The sequence below is a fragment of the Pimephales promelas genome, chromosome 22, assembly GCF_988280905.1.
Source record: "Pimephales promelas chromosome 22, fPimPro1.hap1.1, whole genome shotgun sequence".
In the NCBI taxonomy this organism is placed as follows: domain Eukaryota; kingdom Metazoa; phylum Chordata; class Actinopteri; order Cypriniformes; family Leuciscidae; genus Pimephales; species Pimephales promelas.
Window position 1 is genome coordinate 2,824,698 of NC_142790.1, and position 12,218 is coordinate 2,836,915.

Genomic DNA, 12,218 nt, shown 5'->3' on the forward strand with positions numbered 1-12,218 from the left:
TTAACTACTACTTGTCTTTAATAATGTTTTACACGCATATTAGTTAAGTTGTGATATCGAAATTGGAATTGAGAATAGTGCATTTCATTGGTAGGCCGATCTAAAATTTCGATGTTAGTGCCTTTTTTTTTGCAAAAACAGTTTCATTGTCGGTTAAAAAAATCCTCAAGTCACCGGCCATTGGCAGGTGTGGCAAAACGTTTTTCGCCCTGGAAATAAATCTCAGGTGTTAAAAGTGTTAAGATTCTGGGCCGATAATGTTCACGATGCACCAAAAATATCCCGTCCATTAACCACAAAATACTACAGCCTGTTTTTATTTACCTCGTTTCACCTCCGACAGACCTTGATAGCCTTACTGGAGTATTTAAGTCATAAACAAATCATCAATAACGATTAGCGCTGAGGTAATACGACTCAAGATAAAACGTGGACACTTCATTAATCATACAGCTAAATCTGCGCGGTGCAGGGTCACATTTCCATAAATGATCCTTTAAATCTATGAATTACTGTATGTCTTACACACAATGCATCACAGTCATCTCGATTAAAAGAAAGTATATATGGCCTATAGGCTAACCAACCTGACGCAATCCGACTACGAGATGTCTATCAAAATTCATCAGTCTAAGCACCCTGTAGCAATGAAGTCTGCACGTGCGTCCATATGTGGGTCACGGGTCCACGTGTGAGCTTCACGCAGGAGGGTGTATAGGTGAGACCACCAGATATATGTGGACATCTCCGCAATCCCTGAAATGCCAATACAGTGGAGAGGTGGAGAAGAAAGAGGGCCAGACCGGTCTAGCGAATGAGAAAATCGAGAAGTGGGGAGTCCGACGGTGAATTTTACGTCAAGCTTGAGATGTGGGCGTGAAGCAGGGAGATAGAAAAAAACACACACACGAGGCATTACCACCTTCTCTTAACGGGGTGCACCATTTCACTTCTCTGCGCCTCGCCGACAGCGGGAAAAACCCAGAGTTTCTGAAGATCTGCAAGAACTAAACAGCGATGTTCAGCGCGCAGACTTCACAATCTTTTCCCCTCACAACTATCTAAAATTGTATATACTCCAATGGTTTTTCTGGACGTAGGATGGGATTAACTTTGTCTGGAAGATATATTTCATTGTTTCTTGCTGTTCAAATAGGTAAGTAGATTATTTCTGTCGTAGTGTATTTTGGGCGGATGGGCTGATTTTTCCTTTTATAATCTTGATTTTTTTTCATAGATAACTTGACAATCCTAATTCTAATTCGTAGGTTCCCACATTTCGTTATATGCCTATTGGTTGTATATTTCTAGAGTGTATGTTGGTGGATATTTTAATTGCAGTGCTACTGTCCCGACTGCGATTTAAAGGCTTGCCGCTGGCTAGAGATCTGGGTCTTGTAGTTTAAATGCATGACATTGGGGTAATTTTGCATTGTCTGTCCATTTTATGTTGGAGACTGTTCCGAGAAATAAAGCCCTGTAAATCCGAGCAAGTTGGTGAAAGTATGGGACCGCCCGACCTTCTCCGTAATAAATTATTTAAACCAATATTGAAAAATAATTCGAAAGAAAATGCATTAATGTAATTGCATTAACAGATTTAACTTGCAAAGGCTGTTAGATGCATCATGCGTTTTATATGGTCCCATGTGTCTCTTTGCAAATTACACGAGCACACAATATCATTTAGCTAATTATAATTTCGCGAAAATTTGTTGGTGTGTGATTGTTGTTTTATAATTTACATAAGAATGTTGGACATGTTCTCGTAATATTGTGCGTTTTTAAATGTCTTTCTTATTAGTGCTGTTGCAGGGCTCTGCGATGAAAATGTGCATTAGGATGAAATCAGTGGCGATGTCTTTTTTTTTTTTTTTTTTTTTTGTGTGAAAAGCTGGTTCCGTTAGTTGAACTACATTAATTTGCCATAAACCCCCTCCTGACTTCATTGAACGGATTATGCTTGACACTGACAGGGTCTAGTAAAGTGGTCGTGACTCGTGACCACTAGTACAGTAGGATAGGTGAGTCTATATTAGATACTCAGTTGTTTCTAAATATAGATCATCGTGCCTACAACGAAATGGTTTAATAATTCACTGTTAGTTCGCAGTGCTGCACTGTATATTCCAGTGAAGCAAACAAAGACATCGAGATTTTAAAGATGAAATCATGCATCCCATTAATAAATTGTTTTACATTGCTATCTGTATGAGCATCTTTGTATTTCGCATCCTCATATCCGCCATGTTGAGGTGTGAATATTTCAATTATTTTGATAAAAAATATTAGGCTACATTATATCATAAGTCAATGCTTTACGCATTTAATTTGTATCGGTGTGGTATTTTGTAGGAATATGGTTGTAATGCTGAATATTCACGCTTCGTGTTGAAGAAAAGGGCGATCTGTCCGCGATATCACAGTTATAGCTTGATATTTCGTTATGTAAGCCTTCATCTGTGCATTACTCAGTAACACATTTAATCCACTATGTCTAAAATCAATGTTATACTTAATTTAATATAATCATCTTAAGTGTGCATTATTTTGTGCCATTGTTGGATGCGTTTTTTTTTTAATTCTGTGGGCGATAAAGAATGCACGAAACTACTGTTCTTCATCTGCATGGCACCAGCAAGAGACTATTTAGAGTTTACGAAAAAATAGATACAGAATAATAACCACGATTGCATCTTTATTTTATTTTCGTTTGCTGTTTATCGTATAGGCAGAATGTGCATACAACCAATAGCCTAAATAATGTATGACATGTAATGCCTAATTCACATATAGCTACAACGTATAACAAAAATGTTGGGACATTTATCATATAATAACTGTAAAATATATTAGGTAGGCTATATACATGCATATAATAGAATAGGGCCTACCGGAAAATATAACATGCACTGTATTTAATAGACAATGGAACATATAGCATAAAATAGATATAATGCAATTTAGGGGCATTGCAGATAATGTAGCACTTACACACTACATAACGCATAGTACTGTATAGTGTATCGACGCAGAATGTGTACTGCAGACAATTTAGAGACACATATGCAAAGTAGCTATTTGATATAATGTAGGGACATATAGGTGTGTGTGCGTGCTATAATGTGGTTAATGGATAGAGGCGCAGCTTGATTTGGACAGTGCAACAACTTAATTAATTCAAGATCCCGTTGTTTAACGAACCTGAGAAACCACTGGCGTTTATGGTTCGTTAAGCAAAGGGATCTGGCAAATTGATCAGGTTGTGACATTCCGGTCCAACATAAAGATCGAAATGAAGTGGGAAGGAACGCATCCGTGTTGAAATCTTCTCATTTTCCCCCTAATAGATCTGTCATCAAAAAACAGACTCTTTTCTAGATGTGTAAAAAAAAGGGAGGGGGAGTACAAATCACTCAGAATGAAAATCTCACCTCACACAAGCCCACACACACCCCACCCTCATGTACACCATTACATCATCGTTTGTCCACGCGCGCCACCCAACACATATTATTCTAGTGAACACACACAAAAAAATTAAAAATCCTAAACGAGCATAGCCAAAGTGTATCGCAACAAATTAAATTCTACAAAGAAAAAAAGAACGCTATTCTGGAAGAGTCAGATAGAAGTTAACTGTTTTATGTTTTTTTGATTTTGATTTTTTTTTTTTTAAATAGGCAACATTAAAAAATAATCCTTTCTCGTTTTCCAGCCTATCTGCTGCAGGCAGTTCGAGCGGCTGGGAAATGTGAAACAGTGTTCAAAGGTTTCTCCGACTGCCTGCTTCATCTAGGAGACAACATGGCCAACTATCCACAGGAGCTGGACGAGCAGGAAAATCTTAAGACCATCTGCACGTAAGGGAACCATGCACACACACACAACAGATGAAATATACTGGTGTGAGAGAGGGTGGGGAGAGAGAGGGAACAGGGGCCAGATGGTAAAGGGGCCCTTGTTTAATTCGACAGCAGAAATAGAGCCGTGCTGCCGCTATAAGCGCTATTCACATTTCACCAGTTAATTACAATTAGATGAACCATCTCTACACGCCAAGGCCGAAGGTCAGCATCCATAATTGGATCAGATCGGGTGGTAATGCACGATTATTGTAAGCGATCCGCCTTATGAAATAACCGGTTCTTTTACAGCCGCGACTGAGAGAATCAAAACGCAACAGTATCTTATTACAGTGACGGGATATACTCTTCCTTTCCTTCTCCATTTCCCCCCTGAAATTATTTCTGTTTGAACTTCGACATATAGTCTTCAACCCGATTTTAGATAGCATAATTCAGTTTTTAGTCATATTTTCGTATTAAATATTAGATAGCTATAAAAGAGATGTGAAAAAATATGTGGCTGACACTGCAATTTCCATTTCCATACACACCAAAGCTCCAGCAAAACATTGAAATGCAACACTATTTTTTTTTTCTGTTGGAAATATTCTATTGAATTGAACTATATTCTGCTCTATTCTATTCTATTCTATTCGAATTTAATTGGAGCATGGCTACTTGTGACCATACGCATGTCCAATTGTAGATGCAGGTTTTAGAATGAGGGTGTGTGTTCCTCCTGAAATGAATAAGTGTTGGGCTGGAGGAAGGGGGTGGGGCGCAGGAGGGGAGTTGTGTGTGTGAGAGAGAGAGAGATGGGGAGGGTACTAGTCACGTGATATGGAGATTTTCCCTTTGGAGCCGCATTACAACTCGGGCTTCCCTCGTGCCCTCTCTCCTCCTTCACGTGGATTCATGAGGACATGCTGCCAGAAGGATTCATGCATAAGACTACATTAACTATATTAGAGCTTTTAATAATTCTGTCGTAAATTGTCGCTAGCCTATATATTTGTAGGTGCAACCTTTTTACACGATCAAAACGTCTGAATAACTATATTCAAATGCATCCGAAATTATGTACTAATATTTTCTAATAAAATGCGATGCTTAAGTGTTTACTTCATATTCTCTCTGTATTGCTTTAAATACAAAATGAAAACGGACGTTACATTTTATTTACAAATCACAAATGCATAAACCGAAATTAAGCGTTATCTAAACTGAAATGCAATGCAAATCCAAAAACGGCTGTTCACATAGCCTATGCCACATAAAGAGACCAAAAGAGAGATGTTTCTTTCCACTACACTCTAAAAAATGCTACACTCTAAAAATCAAATATGGAGTTTAAAAAATGTAAGCCAGCGGCTGGGTTTGTCCATATTTGACCCAAAATTGGGTTAAACCAACCCAGTATTTTTTTAGAGTTTAGGCCTATTTTTTAGTTTCACTAATTAGGACTTTTATCAAATAAATAAAATAATAATAATAATAGGCAATAGTTTAGATTGAATAGCCTAAGCGTGACTCAAATCAGACATGAATAATGATTTTCTTTCTTTTGAAACATTTGACTTGCAGTTACTGGGATGATTTCCACTCATGCGCGACCACTGCTCTGGCAGACTGTCAGGAAGGAGCCACAGATCTGTGGGAGAAGCTGAAAAAAGAGTCCAGAAGCCTGGAGTTTCGCGGCAGCTTGTTTGAACTGTGTGCGGGAGGGAACGGCGCGAGCAGATCTGCGGTTCCGTTCTGCGTGACGCTCATCCTGAGCGCGCTCTCGGCGCTCGTCACGTGGATGCAGTTTTAACCCACGGGAACGAAGAGAGGGCGAAAAAACAAGAATAAGATTAAGAAGAAGAAGAGAGAGGAAGACACAAGACAAACCATCAACACAAGAATAAAAGAAGAAGAAGAATTAATGACGATCAAAATTCATCCTCACCCAAATGGATTTATATGCTTATTTCATCTGGAGAACAAGACGTTTTTTTGGCAAGAGACAATGGCAAGAAGAAGTCTTCTGGGAATGCTCAAGCACATTTGCCTGACTCTGGGTCGATTACATGAAATATTTATCAGATATTGAGTTTCGGCCTGAATTTCTGAAAGCGTAGTATTTTATAACATTATCGTCTGTTATGAATGAATTATTATTATTACAGTAGGCTTTTCACATTCTCAACGGCCATCATATAGAAATATCTTTTAGGAATATTCTCTCATCAGTTTGTTTTATATGCTCTTTGTCAATATTTAGTTTACATTTATCAAATTTATTTTAGTCAAGCCAAGTATATGGATGTGTTGATGGCTGGGGTAAGATGAACCACCAATTCAGAGAAATATAAGGAGCTATAAATAATAATAATAATAATAATATTAATAAATAAACCTCAGGAATGACTACAGGCATATATTTACCAGAGAAATGATATATTTAAAAGATTTATTAAAGAACAAATAAGTGTCAAATGTAGCCATGAAAAGGCTGTGAGGTGAGTTGACTGTTGCCGTTCCCCTCCAAAAATGTATTTTATTCCATTCAAAGAATAGGCCTATTTGTCTCTTTTTATGTAGGACACATACTAGTATAAAGGCGACACTTTACATAACAGTGTCCATGTTGCATATAACAGTGTGTAACATACAAGCAGCTCCAGAAAATAAGTAGCCTACTACTACTACTACTACATCAAGAACACGTGGTTCATAACTATAGCCAATGACGCAGTAATTACACTAGGCCTGTTATTTCTCCCGACAGTATCGTAGCACGAAAATATCTGGACCTTGACATTAATAGGTGGATGAAGTGAATTTTGCTAGCTTTATTTGATGTTGCCAAGGCATAGACCACGTTTCACTGCCTTCAGAAGATGTTTGTTCGTTGTTTGTTCGTTTATGGGGATGTTGCATATGAAATACCTGAATATTCAAAACCATACAAGAAAATAAGAGATGTATGTGAAATGAAAAGAAAGATACTTTAACAGAAACAGATTGATTATACAGGTATATAAAATAGACTGCTAAAAAGAAGTATTTCAATAAAAACAGTTACTGTTTGAAAGAGATTTGTGTTGTTTTTATTGGTGTAGAAACCTGTTTGCAACCCTTATAAATATATTTGATATCTAATTTAGCCTATATAACGCATATCTGCATCAGTTATTAAGGAGCAATCATTAATAATGGCCAGACCCGATTTGTGCACATGATGCAGCGCCTGGAACGCACGTCACATGGCGACGTATTGTTTCATTATTAATAAGGTGGCAGAGAGAGTCATTTCGTATTGATTCTCCCGCGCTCAGCATACAAGGCGCTTGTCTGAGCGAAAACACCACCAGACTGAAAATAGTCGAGGGAATTCTTGAGAATTTATTCTAAAAACACGAGAAATATTATTAGCAACCTTTTCAAGAGTCGACTGCCTTCAAATCAGTGACAAATAAAGATGTCGACGCGTCAAACAGAAGAGAATTAATTTAGCAATTTAAAATACACACACATATATACATTTTCAGCAAAAAAAGTACTAAACTTAAACTAATTACCTTGCACGTATTATTTTTGGCAAGCTAATAGGCTACACAGATAGGCCTAAATTCAGAAAATATCCTAGTCATGAATATAAAGACGGTTTAAAGCAACATACTCAATTTTTTTTTGGGTATTTATGGGTAATTCACACAATGACCTTGACACAGTCTAAATGTGTCATTTTTGTTTAATGGTTTCCTCATGATATCAAACGCCGCCCGCACGTTATTACGCCTCGGTAGCCTCTTACAGAAAGTCCATTTTTGTTTTGATATTTTACTTAACCTAGACATTTGACTCCACAAATATTTTTAAATGTAGTTTGGAATATTTTTGTATAAAAATGCCATCCAAACCAACATTAAACATGCATTTCAGAATTAAAGGCATATATAATTAAAACCTGAAGCTATAGCCCTACAAAAGGAAGGGAATGTTAAGAGAGAGAGAGAGCAGCGGTATATTTCTAAATGCATTAAAGCGACTTTGACATGATAAATTAAATAGGGGTGTTCTGGTTTCGCTTATTTATTTAGTACAGCTTTTCTAAAAATCAATATAAATCAGACCTTGTACGAAAACAACTCTATTTGACACATCGAAATAAAGCAGCGTTTGTGGAGCAGTGGTGAAGCGAGCACTCGTGTTCCCTGCGGGGGAGAGACGGCATGAATGAGACTGAAGTCCTGGAACGCGCTTTTATTGCTCCTTTTTGAGTTTGAAAATGAGATTGGATTTCATTCTGTCCCTGGAAGGGGATGACGACTACATTTGTAATCTCATTAAAATGCATGCTATTCTGTTGCTGGCACTGAATATATTATCATCCACAGATCTTTGTGTAGGGCAGAGATTATTTTTCTTTTCTTTTTTTTTTAGTTTTGCAACACTCATTGCAACATTTCCTAAGCACACAAAATGAGGAGGCAATGCCAGTTGTGACATTTAATCTTTAACAATGAAAGTAAAGAACACACACACACACACACACAGGCTGGCGTTGGTTGAATGTGCCGGTGCCAGAGCAGAAGAGTCTTTCCCTCAGTTACAGTCTGTCTGTCTATCTATCTATCCATCCATCCATCCATCCATCCATCCATCCATCCATCCATCCATCCATCCATATCTGTCTGTCTGTCTGTCTGTCTGTCTGTCTATCATCCGTCCGTCCGTCCGTCCTCCATCCATCCATCCATCTATCTATCTACCAAATAATTATGAACTTAGAGCTTGTATCCTTCCACAATAGTCAGTTTCACTATCAAAAATGAAGACAGGAATCAGATTATTGCTGACTGAATACTTTATAATAGCATGCATGGCTCATCATCTCCACTCACGCAGAGCAGCTCAGTAAAGGGTCTAAAGGAAAAGGGGGTCCATTGAATGGTGTGTATGTCCAAACCGGCCATTTCGTCACACCTGGGAAACAAACACGTTGCTCTAATGTGATTACAAGACCTGGGTAATCCAACATTACCTATTAGTGCCAGACAATAACAAATGCGATGAACTGCAGAGTTTCGGCAGGACAATATTTCAATGATGCACCTCAAAAAGGTAAACTAAACTCGAACATTATAGAAATATGTTTGGTCTTTTTTAGTGATGAATGAACTGGGATAAAATATGTTTATTTATTGCTGTCTCAATGCACGCGTCAATTTGACATAGTTTGGTGAAGATTGATGGGTCACCGCTCAGACTCATATGATGAGCTTGTATAATGCACCACATGCATCCCAACCTTAATGGGACAAAATTAGATCGTGTAGGGGTGAAAATTGAATTAGGGAGCATTTCAGCTGTACGGACACTTGAGCAGATTGTTCTCATTTCTGCATGATGGTGAAAATTTGTTCATCGAGGAGCAATTGCATAAACATGAGTTTCACCTCTTTACAGTTTTTAATTTTATAAATAGACATCTTTTCATTTCTGCCAAAAAGTCCTTAAAATCATAGATTGGCAACAGTGTTTATTGCTTTCTGCTTTTCTATTTGTGAAGTCTTTACCGGCATTATGAGTAAGCTGCTTCTTTATGCTAACATTCAAAGATGAGCTCCTTGACATGATTTATCCTGTCATTATTGGCATAATTCATAACTATCAGACGCGATTGTGGGAAAAATGGTCCCAGACAGGACTTCACCTCTGTTATTCCCTCCTCTCATCTTCCTTCTCATATATATTAAGCCATTAAAGGTATAGGACCTCGGGCAGAATCATTTAGCAAATGGCAATTTCTCAAGACTTTCAATTCTTTGTTAAATCAAAGCATCAATCTTTAACACTTGCCAATGTTCTACAAAGGACGAGTCGGTGTCCTGCAGCGGCGGCAAAGAAAAATGATTTTTCAGAGGTTATGGTGACCTATTGGATATTGGCAGATTGTACAAACTAGAGGGTGAAACGTACTGACGTATGTTTGATCAATATATAACTTCTTTCCTGTTTGTCAAACATTTACAGAGTCATTATGGCCATCCTTGCGTTGCAACTTGACTGAATCAAAGTGTACCATAATTAATCATTATGGTTCCTTTTGCATAACCAAGATTCAATGAATTGCAAAACAAAGCACAGTGTTGGTGTGTCAGACTCAAGAGTGTGTGGTAACGCCTACATAAGGACTAGTTTTAGAAACAGAAATATATCCAAGAGCAGCATGACTGCAAACATTTAAATAAATAAGTTAATATTGACTAACATTTGGTCTGTTTTTTTGGCCCATCAAGAACGATTCTCAAATTTTTTTAGTTTTAAATGAGTCGGTTGATATATTGATCCAATGACTCGGACAATTGTGGCTTTCCTGAATAAGCATTTTTGAACAAATTGGTTGAATAAATTATTCAGCGACTCATAAAGACAGTGCCTTTCTTTGTTTTCTAATAAATCAATGTTTTTGAATGAACAGGTTGAATGAATGATTCAGTCACACACAAGGACAGTCACTTTATTTGTTCATGAATGAATCAGCAGTTTGTATGAATCAGTTGAGAAAATGATCCAATGACTCACTTAATAGGGATGTATGTGATTTCGGATGCAGCCGCTTTGAACCATTGTTTAAGTGACTTACTTGACTTGTTGCCACCTATTGGCGAAACGACTCACTGGAAAATCCCCACTAATGCACTGACTGACAGCCTTATTGCAACACATTCTCATCCCAAGACGTCATCTAACTGATGCTTTTGACCATATGTCAACATCCAACTTTTTAGGGTACCCTTTAACGACAGTTAGATGACGATCCTGCGGTGTCATCCAACTGACGCTTTACCTTTAGGCCGTGTGTCCGCCAAAGCGTTTTTAGCCAGCTGAAAACGCTAGACGCTCTGCTGAAGACGGCGTGCTTTGGGCGCTTGAGAGCGTTTTGGCAGCGCAGCGTTTTTTCCGTTGAGACGTTTCGTTGCTATGATACAGAATATCCGCAGCAGTTTGAATGTTGACAGTTGGTTGGTGTGGTATTAGTCCCGCCCCTCCTCCACTGTGATTGGACGGCTGGGTAAAAAGTGACAGTGATGAGCGCTGTGAACATTTTTCAACTCCCAGCGACCAGTAAAAACGCCGGGCACTCGGCGCTTCAAGCGTGAAAAAAACGCTCATCGCCTCGGTACGCTCATGGCGTTTAAAAAACGCGGCGCTCCCATTGAAAACAATTGAAAACATACGCCAGGGGCGTGGAAAAACGCTTTGGTGGACACACGGCCTTAGCGTCAGTTAGATGACGCGGGTAGGTTTAGGTCTGGGGTGGGGTTAGGATTAGATAGCATCATCTAACTGACGTTAAAGGGTACCCTAAAACGTCTGATGCTGACGTATGGTCAAAAGCGTCAGTTATATGACATCTTGGGATGAGAACGGGCTGCTTAGAACGGCACTCTTTGAATGTTCATTGGCCAATCAAGGACCGAAACTAACTCTGACTCTTTAAATATGTATGATATAGATGTATAGATTTACAATCCTCAAATCTTATCATGAAGAACTGAATACAGAATTTACTCTATTAATGTCTCCATTTATAATACCGAACTTCTGAACTGAAGAAGCTTTATATCCACTTATAACACAGATAGACTGTCTCACCTGTGAAATAAACCTGGAGTTCTGGGCCTTTGGGCAACATCAAGCCTGTCTGCGTGTGGAGGATAAGCCCAGCATTATTTGGTATCCTCTCAAGTCTTCTATGGGCAGCAAATATAAAATAATATTGGCTTGGTTTCACATTAAAGAACAGCTTAACTGCATGCATACCATATTTTTGAGCTGACAGTGCCCACACAATTCACATCCAAGAAGGAGGCAAAAGCAAAGCAAACGTATTTAAAGAACGATAAAATAGAGGGTCAAACAGTGAGTACTGAAGGAGAAACTGAGAGACGATTATGTATACGGAAGAGGAGGGGTGAAAAAAGACAGGATTAAAGAGAAACGAGGAAGAAAGGATGACTGACAGATAGCTCTTAAAGAAAGTGAAAGAGGTAAATAGAGAGAAATGGAGACAACAGAAGGAAGGAGGAGAATTAATGACTTGTTGCAAAAGGAGAGAGAGAGAGAGCTGTGACAGAATGAACAGAAGAAAGACAGATAAAGAGAGGAAGTCAGACTAATTGCCTCAGTCCTGGATCTGTGCCTGTTAGATGCCGTGCACTGACATTAAAATGTATTTATTTTCTGCCACGGATCACCTGCGCTGCTAGAGAGAGATCACAGATTTGCTTCAGCTCCAGGAGCCGCTGGTTCAGGGGACACAGGGTTAGATCTGCTGCCCTTCAAATGTGAACATGAGGAAGATGTTTGTGACTTTTC

At 38.5% G+C, this 12,218-nt stretch overlaps 1 protein-coding gene across 1 annotated transcript; it reads left to right on the forward strand.

Annotated features, from left to right (window-relative positions):
• Positions 1 to 779: 779 nt before the first annotated feature.
• Positions 780 to 5,699, forward strand: nrn1a (neuritin 1a). Its single transcript, XM_039690640.2, has 3 exons — positions 780 to 1,156; positions 3,719 to 3,863; positions 5,433 to 5,699. Exons 1-3 carry the CDS (start codon positions 1,102 to 1,104, stop codon positions 5,659 to 5,661), a joined length of 429 nt encoding a protein of 142 aa, XP_039546574.1. The 5' UTR covers positions 780 to 1,101; the 3' UTR covers positions 5,662 to 5,699.
• Positions 5,700 to 12,218: the final 6,519 nt, after the last annotated feature.